The 25988-nt window shown below is 42.4% G+C and overlaps 1 protein-coding gene across 17 annotated transcripts in view; it reads left to right on the top strand.

Annotated features, from left to right (window-relative positions):
* Positions 1 to 25988, top strand: part of ARVCF (ARVCF delta catenin family member) — a 448905-nt gene that overhangs the window by 368493 nt on the left and 54424 nt on the right. For 10 of the 17 annotated variants that reach the window (XM_037879234.2, XM_037879232.2, XM_037879239.2 and 7 more), the window contains 4 exons: positions 2893 to 3010; positions 4311 to 4482; positions 6800 to 6817; positions 14176 to 14247. In XM_037879234.2, coding sequence (XP_037735162.1) covers positions 2893 to 3010; positions 4311 to 4482; positions 6800 to 6817; positions 14176 to 14247 — 380 coding nt within the window. The remainder of the gene's footprint in view (positions 1 to 2892; positions 3011 to 4310; positions 4483 to 6799; positions 6818 to 14175; positions 14248 to 25988) is intronic. The other 7 variants (XM_043529834.1, XM_043529842.1, XM_043529840.1 and 4 more) reach the window with 1 other exon arrangement.

Below are 25988 nucleotides of genomic sequence, written 5' to 3'. Positions count from 1 at the left end.
TCTTTTCCAAGCTGAAAAGTCCCAGTCTTATTAATCTCTCCTCATACGGAAGCCGTTCCATACCCCTCAGCATTTTTGCTGTCCTTTTCTGAACCTTTTCCAATTTCAGTATGTCTTTTTTTTTTTTTTTTTTTTTTAAGATGGGGCAACCACATCTGTGCAATGTCCCTGTTCAGACCTGTGGTTCTGACCTATGATCACAAGCACTGAGTGAATGATCTGGTAGCATGATCATGCTGCCAGAAGCTGCAGCTCATGGTAGCATGGCAGGGAGGTGATGGCAGCAGACTGAGGCTGGGCCTGAACCTGGGCTGGCTGTTCACTCACTTGCTGGCCATAATACCCAGCATGTGTTCAAACATATCCATTTGCTGCTGGTGCTCCTCACTTGGCTACTGGTGGACCTGCTGTCTCATGGGCAATGTGTTCAGCCACTATCTCCTCCCTCTCCAGCATCCTCTCAGCTGCAGTCTGGAATTGCCATTCCTGCTCTCGCGCCTTCCTCTGTAGCTCAGAGCGGAGGTCCAATCTTTTGCCAAAGTCCCTATGCAGCTCCATCAGAAGGTCCTCCCTTGTCCTCTTTCTGCTTCTCAGGTTCTGGCAGATGGGCCTGTAAAGGGAAACAAACAGTATGTCGTTTTGCTTTTTTTCTTTTGTTTGTGACAGAAACATTACTTCCCCTAGACTATGCATCACAGCTAGGCAAAAGTTGCAACTTTATTCTCAGTCACATCTGCTCCATTTCATAACCCAACTTTCCCCTCTGAAGCTGCAGGATTCCAGGGTTGCTGGCCATCTTAACAATGGCAAGTGCTTTGCATCTATTCTTAAACCTAAACCTTAAAAATGTTTTGTGGAGGTGCGGGAGGCCTGAGGCAGCAGAAGAGTACCAGTTATGTTCTTCAGAGTGGTAGCCGTGTTAGTCTGTATCAGCAAAAACAACGAGGAGTCCTTGTGGCACCTTAGAGACTAACAAATTTATTTGGGCATAAGTTATGTTCTTAACGCTTTCAGGCTGTGGTGGATTTGGAAGATATTAATTTACTGGAGATTTCTCAGTGGAAGAGAGACCTCTGAAGCAAAATCAATTATACAGGCCACAAAGCTGTTTTGCCATCTTGTGACTGGTCCAAATTAATGACTGATAGTGAAAAGTGAGCTACGAGGGAGGTTGTGCGAAGTTCGCCCTGCCTAGAAACTTGAGAGAAAGACCAGTTGGATACCCTACTGTATGAGACATTCTACTGCATAATTCCACAGGAATGGAGTAAAATTTGAGCCAATATAAAGAACTACATATAGAAGTAGACAAACGACCCCCCAGCTGCTCCAAGCTCATCATCAGAAGCAAGCTCCCCACAGACCAGGACACACGAAGTCAAAGTGGCACCAGACCCTACCAGACCAAGAGATGCAAAACCTGCAAACATATCTCCTCTGCTACAATGATCAATACTCCGCACAATACACGTTTCAAGATTCATGGGTCCTACATATGCCTATCACAACATGGTGCTGTACCTTAGTGCACTAAATGCTCCAATAACAACTATGTGTGTGAAACCAGACAATCACTACACTCTTGAATGAACTCACACAGGAAAATGATAAAAGACAAAAACACCGTGTCACCTGTGTGTGAACACTTTTTTTCCACAAAGTGATCGCTCTATATATGACTTATCGGTCCTCATCCTACAAGGAAATCTGCACAACACTTTCAAATGACGAGCCTGGGAGTTTAAATTCACATTATTGTTGGACACTAAAAATCATGGTCTTAATAAAAACACTGGATTTATGGCTTATTACAACAATGTATAACCCACTAACCTCCCACTAATGAGAAGTGGGAGGACTTCAGTGTTTGAGTTCTATTCAAAGGCAGTAGAGAGAGGCCAGTGCACTGCAGACAGTGCAGGCTACTTCTTTGTTTGGTACACAGTTTCTGCACACTAGTTTCACCTCTGCATTGACACTGGCATGATTAAGGGTTGAGACAAAAAAAAGTCCTGGTATTGGAAGCAACTTCTTGTTTGTATGCACGAGAAACCATCAGCTCCGTAATTGTGCGGTTTTCAGCTTTGTCACGTGCTTTTGACTAATCAGAGATCATGTAGTGAAAAATACCCTTTTTAAAATTTTTACAGGTAGACTCTTGCTTCTGTTGGTGCGACTTAGTGCCAACGAAAGTGAAAATGTATAGAGTCTGATTAAATAAACCTTAGCCCTTTGTATTTCTGTTTAACCTTAATATCTGTTGTCTCATGAAACTAAAAACATGTTGTACGTGAAGAGACTTGTCTGCTTATTTTTTAATTCCTGTGGATTCATTGGAAATATGCTGCTACTCTGGAGTCTTTGGTTTGGGGATGATTGTAACTTTGCAAACTCCTCAGAAAAACCTCTACAAATGATCTGTCTGATTTAAGATGATAAAACTCACAGAAGAAACACTTCCAGCTTGTAGGCCCTGAAAGGTAGTGCTCGCTCTTCAAATGAATTTAGCTGAGAAGGGATTACAGGGTTTGGCTTGTTCTGTGTAATAACTGGGATAAGTATTGTGTATGTAGCTGTGACACATGAGGTTTGAGCTGCAATGGAAGCCCAGAAGAATGAGCAGATCAAACTTCCTATAACCATCTAATCCAGTTTTCATGCAGAGTTAATAATTTGCAGGTTTGTGGTCCATGCTTTTCAGACACTGGGCAAAGAATATCCCATGGTTTGTCAGACTTTCTCCAGCTGATCTGCTTTTCATTACTAGAAAACTCCCAGGGTTGATCCACATGTGTTGGGTTCTTCAAAAATATAACACAAAGCAGCGTAGATTTGACCTTTATTGTAAAGGTTACAGTGCTAAATGTTTCTTTTGCATTTGTTCTTTGTCAGGAATGTAAGTTCAGATGGCGCAGAAGCTCGCAGAAGACTAAGAGAGTGTGATGGCTTAGTGGACGCTCTCCTTCATGCTCTACAGTCTGCAGTAGGCAAGAAGGATACAGATAACAAGGTGATCTTGTGTATTACAATTTGGATGAGTGTTTGCATTTGTTGAGGGGTCGTGCTCTGACTTTACTAGAAGCTGAGTTTTATTTGCTTGTGCAAAATAGGTCTGCATTTGTCTAAGGATATTCTGGAAGGATAATCTAGTTTCATAAATTGGGTCATCAGAGTGATACCATTGTTAGCTTGTCTGATATGAGTAAGGAATATTAGAGGTGGGGGAAGCAAGTGGAAAGATAATCTTACAGTAAATGCAATGGCATTTTATTATTATAATTACTCCTCAGTTATTTTACGTTAATGCCCTAAGTCAGAATTGGGGCCCCATTATGTTGGGCTCTGTATAAAATATAACTAAGGAGACAGTCCCTGCCCAAGGGAACTTAGTCTTGTTGAGACAATATTGTACATATTGTTTCGAGGCCAAATTCTGTTCTCATGCTGCTCCCACTGAAGTCAGCAAGTGTTGATTGCTCTCTAAGGGTACAACTTGGCCCATATGGTTTTACCACATCCCATAACATGTAAGTAACTTATGAGGCAGAAGGCCAAAAACCTTCATGTACTTGAGAAGTCAGGGAATGTGGTAGAACTGTATTACTCTGAATGCTTTGTTGGTTATATAAAATGTCTTAGCTTTATATTTTTTTCAAACTAATGAGTCTCCGTCTGTATGGGACCTGCAGAAGCAAACTGCATTCGAAAGCTTTGTCACGTAATCACAGACCATTTTGTAAGTTGATTTTGAAACCACCTCATGTTTTCCTTTGCAGCCTACAGAGAACTGTTAAGGATTAACTATTACTACAAGGTCTGCTTGTACTCCTATTGATTTCAATGCAAGCCCGAAGTTTGGGCCAGAAGAAGTTCAGTTAAATGGGTCCCTTGATGTAGGGGGGAAGGGTGTATCGGAAAAGGAAAATGTTTGATGATATAGTAACTGCCCAGTACATCTTTTATAGTCAATTTGAACTTCTGGTAAATCTATATTCTTTAAACAAGATCTGGTGGTATCTTTGATCAGAGAGCCTGCATCTTGCATAGGTGCTATTTATGAAGAGTGTTAAATTTAAAACATTGGTTTAATAGAACCTTAAATTAAGGCTTATTTGATCGAATCCACTTAGAAAACTTCATTCTTCACTCATGTTTCAGAGTAAGCTGTAGCTCACGAAAGCTCATGCTCAAATAAATTGGTTAGTCTCTAAGGTGCCACAAGTACTCCCATTCTTCCCTCATGTAACATAAAACTTTGCAAATATGAGGGTGTGTTCGTTTTTTCTTCCAATTTTAATCTCTTCTAACAGTCTGTGGAGAACTGTGTGTGCATTATGCGAAACCTTTCATATCACGTCCACAAAGAGGTCCCAGGAGCCGACAAGTACCAAGAGCAGGATGCAAATCAACCTACCAGCACAGGAGGCTCTCAGAAGAAGAAAAAAGATGACGCTGGCTGCTTTGGAGGAAAGAAAGCTAAAGGTTTGTGTCATAGTGGTCTCATAATCAAGAGTGATTCTTGGAGTCACATTGATGTATTGCTGTGTATACCCGTGCTCCTGCAAGCAAACTTGTGTAATTTTACTAACATAAGTAACTTCATTGGTGCCAATGGGACTATTCACATGAGTAGAGTTACACAGTTGCATGTTTTCGGACTCTGTGAGTCTGTTTGCGCAGGATTGGGGCATGTGTTGATCTTCCCTGTTCATTATTACTAAATATTTTAGGAACTATTCTCTCATTGATATGTATGTGTAACATCCATTTAACAATAGTGGTTATGTGCACTGAAGTATGACCAGCCCCCTCATGTCCACTGCTGGCGAAGGCTGATGTGTTTGGCGTCTCATCACGTGCCAGTGTTGCCTCATGCATCAAATCCCCTGAAAGTTTCACATTAGTTCCATCCATCTTGCTCCACAGCATTTGCTGATTTATCTGGAAACAAGCCAAGTACACGCTAATTTCCATGCATTGTTGTCCCGTCTCTGCCTGTTTCATATTTTTTAATCTATCACATTTTTTTTAAAAAGCACAACGCCGTCACTCTTACATTCATTTAAATTGCAAATGTGATTCTGGTAGCTTTTAATTGTCAATCACTTTAGACCTGTTCTCTCCCTGTTGGGCACAAGTGTCACAAATACGTTGCATCTCAAGAGGGGATTAATAAAGTCTCAGTAAACCTCCTTTTTATCTTCCTTTCAAATACTGACACTCAACTTATATATTTTCTCATTAGTTTAGGAAATTCAACTTCCAGACTAAATTGCTAAAGTTTCCAAGTTGGGCACCCAGTTCTTTGTTTGTGTGTACTCAGATTACTATAGGTAGCCAAATACTGTTTGGGGTTTTTTTATGTTGATAATTGGCCAGGTATGGAATTGATCTAATTTGAGTCCACATATTTGAGGTCCCAAACCTGTGGTCCTAGGTTTAAAAATTTAGTCCCCCACATATACTGAACTTAAATAGCTGGTGTTAAGTTGCTCTACTTCAGTGTACTACAGTAGTTATTATAGTATGTATATCAGTAACTACAGTCTGTCTTCAGCTTGACCTAATGTAATTTTAAATAAAAAAAATAGGTCTTTAGCAATTGGAAAAACTCTTTGAGGAGGCAGAAAACATCACTTGCTTGGCCAGAACTTATACTGTGTATATGAGAAAAGGTAATATGATTTTCTTTACAAACAATTAACTTATGCGCACTTGGACCATCTGCTCTCTCCATTTGTGGGTCCATATTATCCTGCCACTTGAGAGCAATGCCAATGGGGTGGAAGCATGTGAAAAATAAATCTGATGTGTGAAATATATTCCCTGTGTAGAGAGAGAGAGCATGATTGCTGAGATCTAATGATTTTCATCTTGATGAGTGAAGAGTCTGAGGACTTCTAAATGACTGCTCTGCTCTTGTATGTCAGATGTCTGTCCACTTCCCATAGGACTCAGCCCTATATATGTTCTCTGTCTGTATATGGTTTCTGAATTTATCAGCCAAAAATTTTGGGGTTGTATTTTGGGGAAAATGGGGGCCAAAAGTGTGAGGGACATTGAGGACAAACTGCCATTAACTTGAGTGAGAGATGCAGATACTTGATGGCCTCTCAATTTTGGCTCACAATGTTCAGCAGAAAATCCCAATTATTTTTCCCAAGCATGTTTTAGCACTTTTCCCATGCAGCTCTCAGCTGTAAAAATTCGTGCTGTTTTCTAGGATGGAATTGACTAGTAGCAATGCAGAGCTCCCAGCTGCTGATGTGCAGATCAGAAGGGTTGAGAGGGACAGGCAGGCTTAGTATAAAAAAACCCAACCCATTAGTAAGTCTGCTTTTAAAAACATAAATAAAATCCTTCTCTTACTTCTAAATTTCTATGAAAATCTAGACTAAAAATTCCTTACTCTTCTCGGTCTAGCACTTGAAAATAGGTCATTTCTTTTGTCTTTTTTTTTTTAATCTTGTGATGTTTTGTTGTTTTATTTCATGGTCATTGATCATAGCATTTCAAACACCTCTGCCAAGGGCTAGTCTGCCTCCTTTCCCCCCCCACCTTCTACCTTCAGCGTTTTTGGAAATAACTAAAAAGAAAAAGAACCTTCAGGGGAAAAAACACTCTTTCAGCAGAAACAAGAGGGAGGGGGGAAGTGGGAAGTGTTTTTATTAGTGAGAGTTAGAGCAGCCCTGTAAATTGATTCTGTGCTGTGAAATTCTGCCTCTTTGTGATTGTTCCTTTGTATCTTCTTCCTTCCTGTAAACTTTTGTTTTTCCTTTACTGCTTTTCTGGTAATTAGAGGAGTGGTTCAATCAAGGTGAGTCCTTCCAGTACTCTCTTTCCAACATTGCCATAATCTCCTTCCTTCACCTTTTACATGCAAGGATTAGAGGTGGCACTGTGGCCTCACTGACCCAACACGTTCAATACAGGGGTTCTGCTGCTGTCACTTGAAGATCTCTTAGGTGCATGCCAACTGTCCATCTGATGAAGGGGCTATTTCCAGTCTTGTTGGTGCTATTTGGAAGGGGCCACTCTCAGTAAAGAATACAGGGCCATATTCATCTAAAGTTTAAGCCCACTAAATGCATGGAATTGCACTTGGGAATTTGGCCCTATATGCCTGTGGTAAGGGATCAGGTAAATGCATATGGCTAAATTTTGCTCACCAAGGATAGTGAGAGACATAGTCTAGTGGTCGAATGTGGGAGTGGGTGCCAGAAATTCCTGTTCTAATCCCAGCTCTTTACTAACTCCATTTGTCATCCTAGGCAAATCACTTAACCGCATGTTTCCCCCTCTGCAGAATGAGGATAATGCTTACCTCCCTCACCTGTTACTTTTGAGGGTTCATTAGTTCGTACAGTGGCTTGAAGATGAAAAGTGCTATTGTTTGTTGCCATTGATTTGATGGTGGCTGCTGGAATGGGATAGGTTTCAGGTGATGACGAATGATCGTTGCTGCTGGCGCAGTGGATTGAAGAAGGCTAGGGTGAAAAGCCAGTGGTGGTCTGCAATGTCATTAGGGAGACTCTGCTTTCTAGCTTCCCACTAATCAGGCCCTGGAACAGGAGTGTTGCTAAGGTGGCACTCCGCCCCTGGGAGGAGCAAATGCCTCATGTCACTTAACTGGGCATTTTTCTAACTGATGAATTAGCAGCATGTTATTAACTGGCCCTTACAGGGCTCTTTCCCTTTCAGTTCTTCTCACCCAGAAAGATGATGGTTGGGGATTTTGTCCTTGAGGAAAGTATGGTGTAAAATGGAAGGGGGACATGGGATATCCTTTGGGCTTTTTCAGGGAAGCATAGGACTGTTGTGGGAAGAACACTGAAATATTAGTTGTAAATAACACAGGGTCACATCCTGAAGGCCTTACCAACTTTTTAGAAAGCATTTGACCCAGTAAGGATGACAGTACATGAGCCAGAGTAATGTTTTTGATAAGTCCTTATGTGAAGGAAGAAGCTTTAATTTCACATTTTATATGATTGTAGATCATGTATTACACAAGCAACTTTCTTGCCAGGCTACTTTCCCACACCAGAACACTGTGCCAGCTCCGATAGCCCGGCCCCATAAAACAGGCCTCTCAGCAGCTGTATTAAAAGCTGGCTGTCTTTTGGCGAGGTTCTGAGCTGGGCTTCAGATCTGACAATATCATCTTTCTTCTTCTGCGTGTCAGGGGCAGGAAGGGAAAAAAAATCCATAAGCACAAACTTTGCACTTTAAAACTTTTTGTTGTCATCTGCCAGTGGAATCATTAAGCATCGCTGTGCTCCATGACTGTCACCGCAGGAATGGCTGAATTTGTCAGGGGCTTAGGGCTGAACTTTTGTAGGACAGGGCGATCTTGCATTGTAAGTTGTGCGTGACATCAGATAGGGAAGAGATTCATGTCACCCAATTTTGTAATTATGATAAAATTATGATTGGATATTCAAAATTTGTAAATTTAATCCATTTTTACAACTGCCCGTCCTCTCATGTGGGTGCTGCAGAAACCAATTTAAACCAATACAACTCAATGGTTCAAAAAAGCCATAATTGTGTGAACCTTCCCATCCTCACGCAGACTTCTCTTGGCTCCTCCCCTACATCACAGACTTCTCCTTCCTAATCCGCTCCTCCCCACAGGAAAAACCCTGGACATTTAGGTGTCTTGTAACATGATCTGCAGTTTCCCAACCCAGGCACTTGGTGGACCAACAGGGAAAAGTACTCACTGAGGACTCTCCTCACTGAGAAAATAATGCTTTCCCTTTAAACTGCCAGCTGATTGCAACTGCTGTCCTATCACATGAAAAGAGAAGCTGTTTCTCATCTGGCCATGAGGCAAACCACTGAGGGCTTTGTAGGTGAAAACCAGCACCTATACCTTGCCCAGAAATTGAACGGCTGTCAGTGAGGATCACAGAGGGCAGGTAGAATGCTTTTTGTGTGTGAAATACTGCTTAATAAACGGGCAGTTGCACTTTGCAGCCTAAAATAGGCTCTGTGTCACCTGCGTAAACTGGGTCTTCAGAGATTATGCACAAGAGTATCTTGTTTGAATTTAATTAACAATTTAGTTGATGCACAAGGAGAGGAATCTAGCTCATTTTCTTACCGCGCTAACTCGGCAGGGCTAACAGCAATAACAAAACCAAACCGTATTTTAAAGTAAATAGATAGGGCTTTGGACAGATCTGTTCAGTAAGGTGCCGCTTTTAACAAGCTTATTTTCAGAGTAGAACTGCCCTGAGTTTGAAACTTGCCAGTGCTAGGGACACAAAACTTAATGGCCTGCAGTAAAATTATTACCCAGACTAAATTCTGTAGATAAAATGGAGGCAAGTTCCTCTGTCTTCATTTAGAGCTTTTCTTTTCCCAACACTAATTTTAAGCCACCCTCCCTTCACTGTCCCGCTTTTCCTCTGTCGTGGGATTTTTCTTAGCTCTGAGCAGTGACAAGCAGAGCAGGGTTTTCAGCTGAACAGCCAGGTTCAACTGTCACCATAAAAAGTAGCATCCTATCATAATGCCTGACATTTTGTCTTCCTCTGTGTGTCACTAGCTCCCCAAGCAACATATGACTGAGTTTTTTGCATGGCCCAAGAATTGGAATGAGAGTTTAGGGCTGTCACTAATTCCCATCCCTCATTCTGGCAAAGAGATTTTTCAAAAGGAATGGAACAAAATGTGGTGGTATGAACTTTTGGCAGACAAGAAAACGGGACTTTCTGGTCTGGTACAACTAAGAAAACATACTTTTCAAACCAACAAAGCTTTAGATGCATGTTTCCAGTGTCTGAGAAAGAACAAAAGGGATAGCCATATTGCACGGGTGTAGGGGCAAACTGTAGTCTTGAGATGAATTTGGTTGGCAATTGTCACGTTGGTAAATGTTTTTTAAGAATCTTATCCAGTTACATTGAAGTAAATTGAAGGGCTCCCATTGACTCCAGGGGAAGGTGAAACCAGCAGTAAATGGTTTGGGAGCAGTTTGTTTATTTTGGAGCCAAAAATATTGACAAGCTAGTGATGCTTCTTGCATTTCAGACTCATAGGTCTTTCCCATCTCATGACCAACTCCTACAACACAGCCGGATTGCTCACTACATTATATTTTCAAGTGCTTTATCCTGTATATTTTTAAATGTCTCAAGTGGTGCAACTTCCAACCCTTCATGTGGGAGATTATTCTGCAGTCAGTAGACGCACTGCTAGCTTGCTTAAATGGCGGTATTCTGAACTTCATCCCATTGCTCCTAAACCCCTTTGTACCATCCTAAATAATTCCTTTCCCATCTTGATTATTGTGCAATGTGAAAAGTAATTATGCGATTGCCCCCACACTTAGTTGTTAACCAGAGCTAAACTGTAAATATTGTAATATTTCTTCATTGAGCCCTCCAGCCTTTTGCTCTTCCTTTAAAGTCTCTCTCCAATCTGTCAATGCTTTTCTGATAGTAAGGAGCCCTGAAGTCAACACAATATCAAGGTGTGGTTGCCCCAGAGCAGACTGTTTCCTCCCTCCCTCTTAGTAGGGGAAAAATGGTGAAAATTAAACCATCCTTCCCCACCTCATCTCCCCACTTGTTATTTTTGGAACAAATTGCTAAATTAAACGAGGGGTGGGCAAACTACGGCCCGTGGGATTGCCACACCTATGGCGCCGCCAGCCCCCCAGTCGCTTCCGGAAGCAGCCGGCACCACGTCCCTGCGGCCCCTGGGGGAGGGGGGGCGGAGGGCTACATGCACTGCCATCACCTTTGGGTACCTTCCCCTAAGCTCCCATTGCCTGCGGTTCCCCAGAGGCCGCAGGGACATAGTGCCAGCCACTTCCGGGAGTGGCACGGGGCCAGGGCAGGCAGGCAAGGAGCCTGCCCTGGCCCCGGTGAATGCCGCTGCCACTCCAGAGCCTCTCCAAGTAAGAGGCCCTGGGCCGGAGCCCGCACCCCAAACCCCTCCTACACCCCATACCCCAACTCCCTGCCCTGAGCCCCCTGCCGCACCCCGCACCCCAACCCCCTGCCCTGAGCCTCCTCCCACACTCCTCCCTGCACCCCTGCCCTGAGCCAAGTCCCACACTCCGCATCCCCTCCTGCACCCCAATCCCCTTCCCTGAGCCCCCTCATACACCCCACACCCCTCCTCTGCCCCAACCCCTTGCCCTGAGCCCCTTCCTGTACACTGCACCCCTCCCACACCCCGCACTCCCGCCCGCACCCCAACCCCCTGCCCCAGGCCTACATTCATGGCCCTGCATGCAATTTCCCCACTCAGATGTGTCCCTCAGGCCAGAAAGTTTGCTCACCCCTGAATTGAACAGTACTAAGTCACCAGGATCAGATGGAATTCACCCAAGGGTTCTGAAGGAACTCAGGTGTGAAACGGCAGAACTATTAACAGTGGTACATAACCTATTGTTTAAATCAGCTTCTGTACCAGATGACTAGAGGATAGCTAATGTGATGCCAATTTTTTAAAAAGGCTCCAGAGGCGACCCTGGCTACTGCAGGCCACTAGTAAGCCCAACATCTGAACCAGGTAAAATGGTTGAAACTATAGTAAAGAACAGAATTATCAGACACACAGAAGAATGCAATGTGTTGGGGAAGAGTCAACATGGCTTTTGTAAAGGGAAATTCTGCCTCTTCAATCTATTAGAATTCTTTTGAGGAGTCTACAAACGTGGACAAGGCTGATCCAGTAGATATAGTTTACTAGGACTTTCTGAAAGCCTTTGACAAGGTCCCTCAGCGAAGGCTCTTAAGCAAAGTAAGCAGTCATGGGATAAGAGGGAAGGTCTTCTCATGGATCAGTAACTGGTTAAAAGACAGGAAACAAAGGAATAGATGGTCAGTTTTCAGAATGGAAAGAGGCAAATAGCTGTGTCCACCAGGGATCTATACTGGGACCAGTGGTGTTCAACATATTCATAAATTGTCTGGAAAAAGGGGTAAACAGTGAGGTGGCAAGATGTGCAAATGATACAGAAGTACTCAAGATAGTTAAGCCCAAAACAAACTGTGAAGAGTTACAAAGAGATCTAACAAAACTGGATGATTGGGCAACAAAATGGCAGATGAAATTCAATGCTGGTAAATGCAAAGTAATGCACAGTGGAAAACATAATTGCAACTATACATACAGAATGATGGGGTCTAAATTAGCTGTTACCACTCAAGAAAGAGATCTTGGAGTCATTGTGGATAGTTCTCTGAAAACATCTGCTCAATGTGCAGCAGCAGCCAAAAAAGCTAGCAATGTTAGGAACCATTATGAAAGGGATAGATAATAAGACAAATATTATAATACCCTACAGTGGAACCTAAGATTTACAAACACCTCAGGAATGGAGGTGGTTTGTAACTCTGACCAAAATGTTATGGTTGTTCTTTCAAAAGTTTACAACTGAACATTGACTTAATACAGCTTGGAAACTTTAGTATGCAGAAGAAACCTTTTAACCATCTTAATTTAAATGAGACAAGCACAGAAACTGTTTCCTTACCTTGTCAAATCTTTTTTTAAACTTTCTCTTGATTTTTTTTAAGCAGTTTGTTTTACATAGTACTGCACTGTATTCGCTTGGTTTGTTTGCGTGTGTGTCTCTGCTGCTGTCTGATTGCATAATTCTGGTTCCAAATGAGGTGTATAGTTGACCAGTCAGTTTGCAACTCTGAGGTTCTACTGTGTATAAATCCTTGGTATATCCACACCTTGACTACTGTGTGCAGTTCTGATCATCCCATCTCAAAAAAGATACATTAGAATTGGAAAAAGTACAGAGACGGGCAACAAAAATGATTAGGGGGATGAAACAGCTTCCATATGAGGAGAGATTAAAAAGACTGGGACTATTCAGCTTGGGAAAGAGACGACTAAGGGGGGATGTGATAGAGGTCTATAAAATCATGACGGGTGCGGAGAAAGTGAATAAGGAAATGCTATTTTCCCCTTAACATAACACAAGAACGAGGAGTCACCCAATGAAATTCATAGGCAACAGGTTTAAAATAAACACAAGGAAGTACTGCTTCACACAGCGTACAGCCAACCTATGGAACTCGTGGCCAGGGGATGTTGTGAAGGCCAAAACTGCAGCTGGGTTCAAAAAAGAATTTGGTAAATTCATGGCGGGTAGGTCCATCAATGTCTATGAGCCATAGTCTGGGTGTCCTAAGCCTCTGATTGCCAGATGCTGGGACTGGATGCTGGGGGATGTATCACTTGATAATTTCCCTGTTCTGTTTATTTCCTCTGAAGCTCTTGTCATTGGCCACAATTGGAAGACAGGATACTGGGCTGTATTGACCATTGGTCTGATCCAGTATGGCCATTCTTAGGTTCTATTTTCAGAGCCCCTAATTCAAAGCCTGAATTCATGCATGCACCAGCAAGCCCATTTTTACATGGGTTTTGTCAAAATGTCCAGCGTGCTACTTTCTGCTAAATTAAACTTCCTTTAAATTAAAGTTAATGTAATGGTATGAATCTATCCACATCCCTTAGCCAAGTGTTTAAAGCACAAAATCATTTCCCTTGGTTTCTAATAAGCAGCCAAAATTACATTGTGTTAATTGAAGGGCAGTTTGAGGTTATTTGCTATCCTCTTTGCGATATATTAAATCCAGGCCTTCCTGCAGAACCATTTAAGCGAATAGCACTAAAAAGGGGGCTCATTCTGTTTCTCTCTGAACCTCATCCTTGTTCCAATGTATAGCTGTTCACAGTGAATCTAGTAGTCAAGATGTATCTTCTACTAAAAACCAGTGAGAAAGCCTCATGCAGCTGGAAGACGTGAGGCAAGAATTTTTGTCTACATTGTTTATAAGGGCACAATACACTGGATTTATGAGTGAGGAAAATAACTTGACAATGAAGCTAAGTGGCCTGAATTTCAGAGGAGTTGAGCCACCCACAAGACTCACTGAATTGAAGGGAACTGCAGATAGTCAGAATCTTTGTAAATCAAGCCAGGAGGTGTGCAGTTTTGTACCTAAATTGCTCATACAGACACAATGGCTACGCATGTGGATTGAAGGCTGAATATATACAAATAAAGAAGATTTTATTGTTTATGTTCTGGTACTGTTACCACCTTTCATACTGTAGATGCACAGTACAGTAACTGTTCTATCCACGCACTGAAACCCTTTGTCATTTATTGTCCTGTTTTATGTACAGGAAAGAAAAATGGAGATCTGGACAGGAACTTTGATACACTTGATTTGCCCAAACGGTCTGAAGCAGCAAAAGGTAATGCACTAATCTGGGTATGTGCTCTTGAAAATAAGGAAAATGGGAGGTTGGGACTTTTAAAGGGACTTGCAAAATGAACAACATACAGTGCTTATACCTTGATTGCGTACTCAGTTGAAATAATAGATGCATATCATGTGCTGCTTCTCTTCCCATGTACAATACTTGACTACTCGTTTTGTGAGTGGATCCCACGTTTTTTCCCTGGATGGAGGTGCTTTCACCCAACCCTAAACCTAATCTGCCCCCATTATCTCCTGTGGCCAGTTTAATCAATAGAAACCTACATAAGAACGGCCATACTGGCTCAGACAAAAGGTCCGTCTAGCCCAGTGTCCTGTTTTCTGACAGTGGCCAATGCCCCAGACGGAACGAACAGAACAGGTAATCCATTCCCTGTTGCTCATTCCCAGCCCCTAACCTCTGTTCGCCAGAAGCTGGGAATGGAAGACGGGATGGATCACTTGATGATTACCTGTTCTGTTCATTCCCACTGGGGCACCTCGCATTGGCCACTGCTGGAAGACAGAATACTGGGCTAGATGGACCTTTCGTATGACCCAGTATGGCCGTTCTTATGTAGATTTCTATTGATTAAACTGGCCACGGGAGATAATGGGGGCAGATTAAGGATAGGGTTGGGTGAAAGTACCTCTATCCAGGGACAAAACATGGGATCCACTCACAAAACACAATTTTGCACTTTCTCCACAATAGACACGAGCATAGGGTGTTGTGTAGCGCAGAAGACATAAGAGGTTATTTACAAGAGCTCTCCTCTTCTCTTCTCCACTTTCCTCACAATCCGCTTTTCAATGGCAGCTTTATAGTTCCCCACTAGTTCGCATTAGTTTAGGTCTTTTGGGGTTTTATGTCATCCACGGCTGGTTGACCTTGATATCCCCTGATAATGGTAATGGGAATTTCCCCTGCTACAGTCAGCAGCCCCTGTAGCTTTTCAGAGCATCCAGAGACTGGAGGTCCAGACGGAGATTTTGATGGATTGTGCTCTGGCTTTTTTTGGCGTTGTGTGTGTTTCAGCTGTTGGGAGAAGTGAAATCTCTTCACAAACATTTGGTGCGTAGTACTCTTTTCAGCGGTAATTTAGGGGATAATTTGGGGATCTCCTGTGATTTTTGCTGCATACTGCAATTTTTTGCAAATCTCAAGCTTTCATTTAAAATAAAAATGTTTTTCCATTGCAAAGATACAGCCTTTGCCATGCAAACTGATGCAGTGCTGCCCTGTTAACTCTGCCCTGCAGAAAACTCTCTTCTTGGAACACCGTTCACCTAAATGAGATGTGACTATCAAGATCTAAGTGGGTCTAAATGGAAAAAAAATTAATACACACAAGCATTTTTCTCATTTTCTTTATTTAAAAAAGGAAAAGGAAAAAAAAGGTAAGGAAAATGAATGAAAGAAAATGTTTGCCTCCCTATCCACAGTATAAACTCTACATGCAATGTGCGGGAGCTATGTGGCCTAGTGGATAGAGCACTGAACTGGGACTCGGGATACCTCAGGCATGGGTCACTTGCTGGAGGATTCTCTGCACCTTGTAGTTTTTTAAACCATGATTTGAGGACTTCAATAGCTCAGACATAAGTTAGGGGTTTGTTACAGGAGTGGGTGGGTGAGATTGTGTGGCCTGCATTGTGCAGGAGGTCAGACTAGACGAACATAATGGTCCCTTCTGACCTTAAAGTCTATGATTCTATTGCCAGCTCCACCACTGACCTGCTGGGTGACCTTGAGCAAGTCACATCTCCTCTCTGTGCCCCAGTTCCCCGTCTGTAAAATGGGGATACTGCTACTGACCTCCTTTATGAAGCACCTTGAGAGCTATCGAAGCTTCATATAAGATTAGGGTGGTGGTGTTATATATAGTTAAACACTTAAATTTTTAACTAGGAATCAAGTATTTTATGGGGAATGAGACTGAGTTATTTATGAACTGATCTATTGGCCTCAGTCTATATACTGGTTTAATATAGACACAGGTTGGCTCTCTTTGCGAAGGAAACTGTGGCTGTATCTTGCTAGACTTGTGCTTCAGTACCAGTTTTGATCTGGGTCTAATCATGCAAGATACTCAGCGCTCCTGAAAGATGCAAAGAGCCTTCACACACTTACTGATTACGGGCTGGGCCTAGGGGTTTGGTTGCAGAGCAGAGAGGCCTTTTAAGGATAAAAATTTTAGGCTGGGCCTGAAATATGTTCTAGGTGGCGTTGTTTTTTTGTAAGTGCTTAAATGAGCACTTTACTTTTTGGACAAATGGGCTTGATAACTACTTGTTAGAGGATTGAGAAATCCAAAGTAAAAAACGGAAAGTAGAACAAACTTCACATGTATGGCATAAGGCAGGCCTCAGCCCTTTAATTTACTGCTAAATGTGGTTGCAATGTGGGTGCCAGGCAGAGAAAAATGGACACACACAAGATTTCTACAGAGACATGCATCTTGTGCAAACATTCTATTTTCTTTTAAAAAAAAAAAAAAAAAAAAAAAAAAAAAAAAAGCTGGGGGTGGACTTTGCTGACAGTGTTTTGTGGATGTTCCTGCTGGGAGTCACGACTATGTCTCGTTGCCTGTGCAGTGTTGTAGCTGTGTTGGTCCCAGGATATTAGAGAAACAAGATGGGTGAGGTAATATCTTTTATTGGACCAACTTCTGTCCAATAAAAGATATTATCTCGCCCACCTTGTCTCCCTAATCTCCTTGCCTATGCAGCTAGGCTGCTAAGATTACATGCTGTTCAAGAGATTTTCTTTGATAATTTTGAGGAACCCAAATTTAATTTATATGGATAATGCTAGTCTGACTGCATATCACATACTAGATTAGGTCAAAAGATTAATCCCATCAGCATTTTGATGGATGATACCTCTTGGGAAAAGAGGGACAGGAAAAACCATTTACTGAAGTGTACTTGAGGAGGAAAAGCAAATTAACATTTATGATTTTTTTTCCCCTCCTACAAGAAGCTTCCTGCAAAACAGCCAGTTTACCCGATAGTTCCTGGGTCCTGACGGTTCTAACAAGATTGCTGCTATTTTGAATTGTTCAGAAAGATCAGCAAAATAAAATTGCAGTTTCAAAATACTTTTACAGCTCAGATCAGATCCGGGCCCTAGAGCATAATTGACTCTGATGAAATCACCTTTCAGCTAAGGCAGAATCTCCTCCTGAAGATTGAAAAATCATGCAAGTTTTAATGATCAGATGCATTTGGTTTGAGTGACACAATGAAGTACTTTTTCAAAAACCAACAATTATAGATTAATCTGTTTCATGGATTATTTAAGCCATAGTAAAGTGAGTTTTCTGCAGGACTCTTTGAGCAAACGAAACTACAGTTGCTGTAAGAGCTGTTCATGCCGCGCATCAAATGAACACTGTGGTAGTTAACAGACTGATGGGAGGCAGTGCTGTTAGGTTTTCTGAATCTTAAAGTCAACTTCCCTAGGGTTCATTGGGCAAGCTAAAGAGCAGCCTTAAAAACTGCTGGTCATGATTCCCTTATAGCAGGGGTTCGCAACCTTTTTCATTCTGAGCCACCTCCACAGCATGCTATAAAAGCCAGGGCCAGCATTAGGGGGTAGCAAGCAGTGCAATTGCCTGGGGCCGCATGCCACAGCAGGCACCATGAAGCTAAGTTGCTCAGGCTTCTGCTTCAGCCCCATGCAGTGTGGCTTCGGCTTTCTGTCCTGGGCCCCAGCGACTCTAACACTGGTCCTGCTTGGTGGACCCCTGAAACCTGCTCGCAGGCCCCCCAGGGGCCCCAGACTCCTGGTTGAGAACCACTGCCTTATAGAAATGTGTCATAAATGTGATCATTGGGTTTAGTTGATCCAGTGTTCATGTTGGCTTTAAGAAACTGTCAACTAGAGAAGGAGCTGTCCTATTTGACAATATCTCTAGAAAGCTAAATTGGCATCCACAGGACCTTAATCACAAATCTCTGCCTAATGAACAGCTGAATGTGTTTAAATGGGAATAGCCATAGCTTTTGGCACCTTTTCTTCAGTGTCCGGTCAAGACAACCTATAAACAAGTTGGTGTATTGAAAAGAGAGAAGCAGGTTTGGGGTGACTGCCTGGCTTTATGTTCATGTATTCTGCCCAGGGATAACTCATTTGGTTGCCATGTGGAATGGAACTGGTGATATAATGCAATTTTTCAAGCAAGGATCTAGTGTCTTAAAAATGTGAGCTGCTTTTCGCCAATGGCTGTTTGTTTTTAAATGCAAGGACAGAGTTTGCCTAGCCTTGGCTCTCACTGAACACCTGTGACCTTTCCCTGCCACACTCTGGCAGGAAAACACTTCCGGCTTAAGGCTGCTTATTTGTGGAGAAATCTGTTAATATGGTGTGGGACAGTGCAGTGTTTTCAGAAATGGTCCCATCTAATAGAAAAAGTCGTCTGTGGCATTGTCCAGAGTGCTCTTCCCATAACGGGAAAAGAAGTCTAAAGAGCAGCTTTTTCCTGTTTCTTCCTCCTTGAAGGACATGGCTCATCTTTCTGACAGGTGGGGTGGGGACATAAGCTTTTGATGGCTGGAACTGAGGAGAGCCCATGTGAGTCAGAAGGGAATGGCAGAGTGCTAATGGGAAAACATGATTGTTAAACTGGGGCAGGTCCTGAGCAAAATACCCATTTCCAGTCCATTGTTAGAAAAACGGTGTTGCTAAAATCCTTCACCATTATAAAGTAGGTTGACAAAAATTCTATCGGCTAATTTTCTCCTCTGCAGAGTGTCCTCTTTGGCAGTGAATACCACAAACAATGCAAGTATTGATTTCTCCTGTGCAAAACTAAAAAAAAAATAGTAAATACAGTGCAGCATGGTGCCTTTGCTTTGCTTTTAGAGCCCTTATTTCTGCAGGTGTTAAGGTGAAAATAAACTGAGCAGACGATAAAGGGGAGAACACAAGAGGGAGCGGGGGGGAGAAATCCCGAGTCATTCGGTCAGTGAAGCCTGCAGCTATAGTTGGAATAGCAGATTGGTGAGATAACCAAGTCTTTTCAAGAAATCTATTGATTAGCTTAAGCCCTCTGGAGTTGGTTTAAAGTTTGTGACATTGTTCTGGAGTGGTTAAATCCTTAGTCTGTCCATCTCTTGGGCAAGCGGCCCGGAAATCCTGTCCATTAGATTTGCTTTTCTGTGCAGTCAAACCTGGTTAATACTAATTAAATTATAAATTACAATTTATTTTTATTAAACCATCAGCTTTTAGTGTGTGTGTGTGTGTGTGTATATATAATTGCATAATATAGGTTGCTGTTAATTACTCAGATATTGGAGATGGGCCCAGCTCTGGGGGTTTGGTTCATCCCATTATGGAGACTGGAAGTGTTTCGACAAAAGAGCGTTTGTTCAGGTCACATGAACTGATACATGAACTAATGGATAAAATTGTTATTCACTTATCTCTACCATTCAAGAATAAATCATGCCAAACAAACTTAATTTCCCTCTTTGACTGGGTTACTGGCCTAGTCAGTAGACATGATATATCTTGATTTTGACACATTCCCACATATGTCTCAATCAAACTAGAGAAATGTGATCTAGATGAAATTGCTGTAAGATGGGTGCATAACTGGTTGAAAGACCATATTCAGAGTACAGTAGTTATCAATGGTTTGCTGTCAAACTAGGAGGATGTATATAGTGGGGTCCACAGGGATTTGTCCTGGGTCCAGTACTAGTCAAAATTTTCATTAATCAGTTGGATAATGGAGTGAAGAGTGTGCTTATACAATTTCTGGATGACACCAAGATGGGAGGGGTAGCAAGCATTTTGGCAGAAAGGATTAGAATTTTAAATGGCTATGACAAATTGGAGAAGTGGTCTGAAGTCAACAGGATGAAATTCAATAAAGATAAGTGCAAAGAAAGGAAAAATCAAATTCTCAAATACAAAATGGGAAATAAATGGCTAGGCAGCAGTACTGCTGAAAAGGATTTGGTGGTTATAATGGATCCCAAATTGAATGAGTTAACAACGTGATGCTGTTGCAAAAAAAGTCTAATATTGTGGATGTATTAACAGGAGTGTCTTGTATAAGACACAGCAGGTAATTGTGCTGCTCTACTCAGCAGTGGTCTGAGACCTGAGCTGGAGTACCGTGCTCTGTTCTGGGCACCACGCTTTAAGAAAGATTATAAACAAAGTGGAGAGAGTCCAGAGGAGAGAAATAAAAATAATAAAAGGTTTTGGAAACCTGACTTGTGAGGAAAAGGTAAAAAAACCCACAAAACCCTGGGTATGTTTAGTCTTGAGAAAAGACAACTGAAGTGGAACTGATAAGTCTTCAAATATGTTATGGGCTGCTTATAAAGAGGATGGTGATCAATTGTTTTCCATATCCACGGGAGGTAAGACAAGAAGTAATGGGCTTAATCTGAAGCAAGGGAGATTTAGGTTAGATAGTAGAAACAACTTTCCAGTGATAAGGGTAGTTAAACTGTGGAATAGGCTTCCAGGGTGGTCTCTGTCATTGGAAGTTTTAAAGAACAGGTTGGACAAACACCTGGTGGGAATAATTTTAGGGGTACTTAATCCTGCTCAGCATAGGGGAATAACCTAGATTGCCTCCTGAGGTCCAGTCCATCCCTGTGATTATTTTGTTCTTAACTGCAATTTAATTGCAAAAGTTGCCTATAGAGTAGGATGAAGGTATGTAACCTAGGTCCTGAAACTAAAGCTATTTAGGAATGGGACACATCTGTAATGTCCTGTTAACAAGTCTGTGCTGCTGCAAGAAGCTGTTTGTGAAAACGCTGTGTGTATTTGAAAACTAGTTTGAATTTCTGCATGTGCATTTACCCTGAAAGTTTATGGATATTGGTGGATGAGATGTTGGATGAACTTGCTAGCAGATGAATTTCTTCTCCATATATGTCACAATGATCAGTTGCTTTCTATCTAGTCCGATACTATAAACAGATTTTTTATTCCAGAAGGTGAGTGTTGAAACTGGCTAATGAATCTTGTGTTGCCCATAAGCAACTATATTTAGACTTCCTGGTAGTGTCAGGGTAATGATTCTAAGCTAGTATATTACAAAAATGATAATTTCTCTTTGACTAAATGGTGACACTGTGTTTGTGTGCGGTGAAAGAGAGAGAAACTTCACTAACAGTTTTATCTTGATTATGGGTTTGTGAATAAGATTAGCCGCTGCTCTAGCACTTGTCACTTTCATTTGATTTCTTTAAAATCTTACAAGTTGATTCAAGTGTTGTGTGCCCTTTTCTGACTCCTTTCAATCATTAGTTTTGACTGCAGTGTTGTGAATAAATGACTGACTGATAATGGTACCATCCTCACTTCTCCTCCTCCTGCCAGTGGAAGTTGTAAGGCGAGTTCTTCTCAATCCCTCAGCCTGAGAAGATGTAACATATTACATTAAGATCTTCTAAGTTTTAGCCACATGAAATTGAGAATTCCCATCAGAATTATTAAGTCTCTCATTTCTGTTGCTTTACGAAGTACAATGTTCATTTTAGTCCCCTATGTTGTTCATAATTTACAAAGCAGTGAAATACAGGCTCCTCTGTCTTCCAGTATCTTGAATCAGAGAAACTTTATTACCTTGGATAAGAGAACCCCTGTGTGGCCTTCCGTTGGTAAACTTTTTTTCCAATCTGATACATTTAAATTCTCACCTCTCCTCATGTGCCAGGAATTTAGAATGTGGGAACCAGTTGGTTTATGCTCCATTACTCAAAACTCATTCAGTTAACCCATTGATTGTAATTTAAAAGTTGGCTGATTTATTCTGGATTGTTTTGTTTTTAGTTTTTCATCCCCTTTGGAATTCTTCCATTGACCCCTGCTTTCTTCACCACTGGTTTGAAATGTGGCAATGAATTGCTGCCTGGCCCACTGAACTTGGGTTATGGAGTGCCATTCAGATGGAAACTAATTATTTTGCAAACCTTTAAGAGTCTCTAAAAATAATTACACTTCATGAATTATAACATGAGGCCACTTTCCTCAGATCCCACTGAGGAATATACTAAAACTGCACCATCTACTCAGGACACTCCCTACACTAACACAGGGACAAATCAACATACCTTTAGAGCCCCAACCAGAGAGATTCTGTCTACTACCCAAGATCCACAAACCCGGAAATCCTGGACACCCCATCATCTCGGGCATTGGCACTCTCACTGAAGGACTGTCTGGATATGTGGACTCTCTACTCAGACTCTATGCCACCAGCACTCCTAGCTATCTCCGTGACCCTAACCCTGAGAAAACTACGATGCATGGGTGATCTTCCAGAAAACACCATCCTAGCCACCATGGATATAGAGGCTCTCTACACAAACATCCCACACACAGATGGAGTACAAGCTGTCAGGAACAGTATCCCTGATGATGCCACAGCACAACTGGTTGCTGAGCTCTGTGACTTTATCCTCACACACAGTTATTTCAAATTTGGTGACGATATATACCTCCAGATCACTGGCACCTCTATGGGCACCCGCATGGCCCCACAATATGCCAACATTTTTATGGCTGACCTGGAACAGCTCTCATCCACTCACGCCTCTTCTCTGCCAACGCTTCCTCAGCTCTCATCCACTCACGCCTCTTCTCTGCCTACGCTACATTGATGACCTCTTCATCATCTGGACCCATGGGAAGGAAACCCTGGAAGAATTCCACCATGATTTCAACAGTGTCCACCCCACCATCAACCTCGGCCTGGACCAATCTACACGGGAGGTCCACTTACTAGACACCGCAGTGCAGATAAGTGACAGTCACGTTAACACCACCCTATACCGAAAACCTACCAGCCGCTATGCCTACCTTCATGCCTCCAGCTTCCATCCCGGACGCACCACACGATCCATTGTCTACAGCCAAGCACTGAGGTTCAACCACATTTGCTCCAACCCCTCAGACAGAGACCAACACCTACAAGATCTTCACCAAGCATTCTCAAAACTACGATACCCACATGAGGAAATAAGGAAACAGATCATCAGAGCCAGATATGTACCCAGAAGCCTCCTGCTGCGAGACAAGCCCAAGAAAGAAACCAACAGAACTCCACTGGCCATCACATACAGTCCTGAGCTAAAACCTCTCCAACACATCATCGGTGATTTACAACCCATCCTGGACAACGATCCCTCACTTTCACAGGCCTTGGGAGGCAGGCCAGTCCTCTCCCACAGACAACCCGCCAACCTGAAGCATATTCTCACCAGCAACTATACACCGCACCATAGTAACTCTAACTCAGGAACCAATCCGTGCAACAAACCTCGATGCCAACTCTGCCCACATATCTACACCAGCCACACCATCACAGGACCTAACCAGATCAGCCACACCATCACCGGTTCATTCACCTGCACGTCTACCAATGTAATATATGCCAGGGCTGGGCATGCGACTCATCTTCCCCTTGCAGTTTAGTGTCTTTGGGAGGCCACTGGACAGAGCTATAGCTCCACCTCAAATGCTGGGGCTCTTTTCCCAACACAGCATCAGGAGAGAACATGCAAAATACAGCTGCTCCAACTGAACGAGTCTTAAATAGCTTCTATTCACCCTCAGCCAATCAGGGAGCCAGGACTCATACCATGTGACTTATTGGACTAATTGCAAGCAGCCCAGCTCAAAATTCAAAAAAGTACCACAAAAATTTGTGGTAACCCACATTAACACAATGTGGCACCTCCCCCTCTTCCCCCCTTAATGGCAAATGACTCAGATACCTTTTACCTGAGGTAGGTACCAGCCATGCTGTTAGCATGGGTTATGTTGGTCACAAATTGTTTAGTCATCTTGATCTCACATTCTGTTCACGTTATGAAAAATGTCATAAATAAGTCTTTTACATAGAATTGTTCCACTTGCACAAACTTTTCATGAACTCAGAGCCAGGCAAATGTTGTTGATCAGTTTCTTTTGTAACCAATATTTTGTCCCATATTATTAGTAACCAGAGATGTGTCTACTTGCATGCTGAGAAGATGCTTCTCTATTCTCTGCCTTACCTAATGCTCCTATTTGTCTCCCAAGCCACCTACCTGCAAAAATAATGCTGTATTTTTTCTGAATGTTTTGTGACCCTTGTTTGGGTGATGGCAAAGGGACAAAGAGAGAAGTCCCAGCAGAAAAAGTTGCCGTAGTAGGAATCTATTGAAACAAGCTTTCTTTTTATAGCCCTGAAATCTAAATTCACCATTGCCGTGTAATAGGGTAACTATGTTACAAATGGCTGTCCTCAGCACGATTCTTTTCCATTCCATTCAGGGTGTATTTGGACATAAATGGATTTTAAAATCACTAGTACAACTGTAGCTTTTATTAGGCTAGTTTGTTAGGATTATGTTCCCGACTGCACAGATATCTTCACTTGATGGAAAATACCATTATTTTGTCATGACATTCCTGGTCACATTCGTTATTCTAAACGCTTTATTGTCCTACAGTACAGTGTCAATATTAGCTAGTAGGTTTTGTGGTAGATTTCTGACTGCATTTTAATCACACAGGGCTGTTGAGCTTCATCATTAAAACAATCTCACTGGGCACTAATTCACAATCTTGTCTTGCAGTGAGCTCCCATTGCTACACAGATGTTGCATAAAATAAATCATTAGCACAGCTCTTAAAAGAAATCCTCCTTGCTTGTTTGCTTTTATGCAGGTAGAAAGCACTGAACAGCGTGGCATCCCTGGGATGACCTCCATTTTCCACGTGGATCAGCTTGGTAGCAAGAGGTTTTAAAAAAAAAAAACTCAACAACCTGTTTTAAACAGATATTTAACCAGCTGGAAACAGCTGGTTGTCCCCAAGTGGCTTGTTTCACCATAGGAGTAACAATAGGTTTTTCTCATACATTTTCAGCAACAAAAGATATGGGCTGGGAGGGGACTGGGAGAGGCAGCAAGGAGAGGCTTTTGACAGGCAAGAGCACAAGTACTTCAGAAAGGTGACTGATGCAGTTTCCATGGCAGCAATGCTGTAAGAATTTTGCTTCCTTTCTGCCCCAATGTGCCCCATGGGTAGCACTGCTGCCGCCAAATCCCCATGCAAAGGGTTTCCTTGGGGTTTCAGCTCTGCTGAACTCAGCAAGAAAGAGCACTGCCCTGGCGTCTCCGTTTCTATAACCTAATGCTCGGTTGTGTCTGTTCCTGAGCTGGGAGACCGCAGGGGGTTGCCAGCCTCTTGCTGGGCGTCGCTGTTCTTGGCCATCCCTGCCCTTGCAAAGTGCTTTTCAAAATAACGTTTTCTATTTTTAACCTCCACAGACTGCAAATAAAGCCCTTTCCTTCCATAACCACGGAGTGGAGTCTGACCCCTGTCTCATTTCACAATATAGTGCAGTCTTTAACCACTCCAGAAACTGCAAATCTGCAAAGTGGTTTTTTTTGTTTGTTTGGTTTTTTTCACATGAGGTTGAAGGGTTTTTAAACTATTAACCACTGAACAGAGAGCATGATGACTAGGGTCCTATCCTGCAAGGTGCTGAGGTGACTCCAAATGAAGCCAGTCGGAGCTGAGGGCCTGGTACAGAGCACCTGGAATACACAGATCCAAGGAAATGAGTGCAGGAGACTGGGCCAGATAACCCCTCAAGGTCCCTTCCTTCCAGTCCTATGATTCTATGATTTCTACGAAATGTGTAGCAGCCGTTGGATGCCAGAAGAAAACTAGGAGAAAAATAAAACCCAGCTGACACTTCCTAT

This window comes from Chelonia mydas, chromosome 15 (genome assembly GCF_015237465.2).
Source record: "Chelonia mydas isolate rCheMyd1 chromosome 15, rCheMyd1.pri.v2, whole genome shotgun sequence".
Taxonomy (NCBI): Eukaryota; Metazoa; Chordata; order Testudines; family Cheloniidae; genus Chelonia; species Chelonia mydas.
This window is presented reverse-complemented; position numbering and strand designations above follow the sequence as displayed.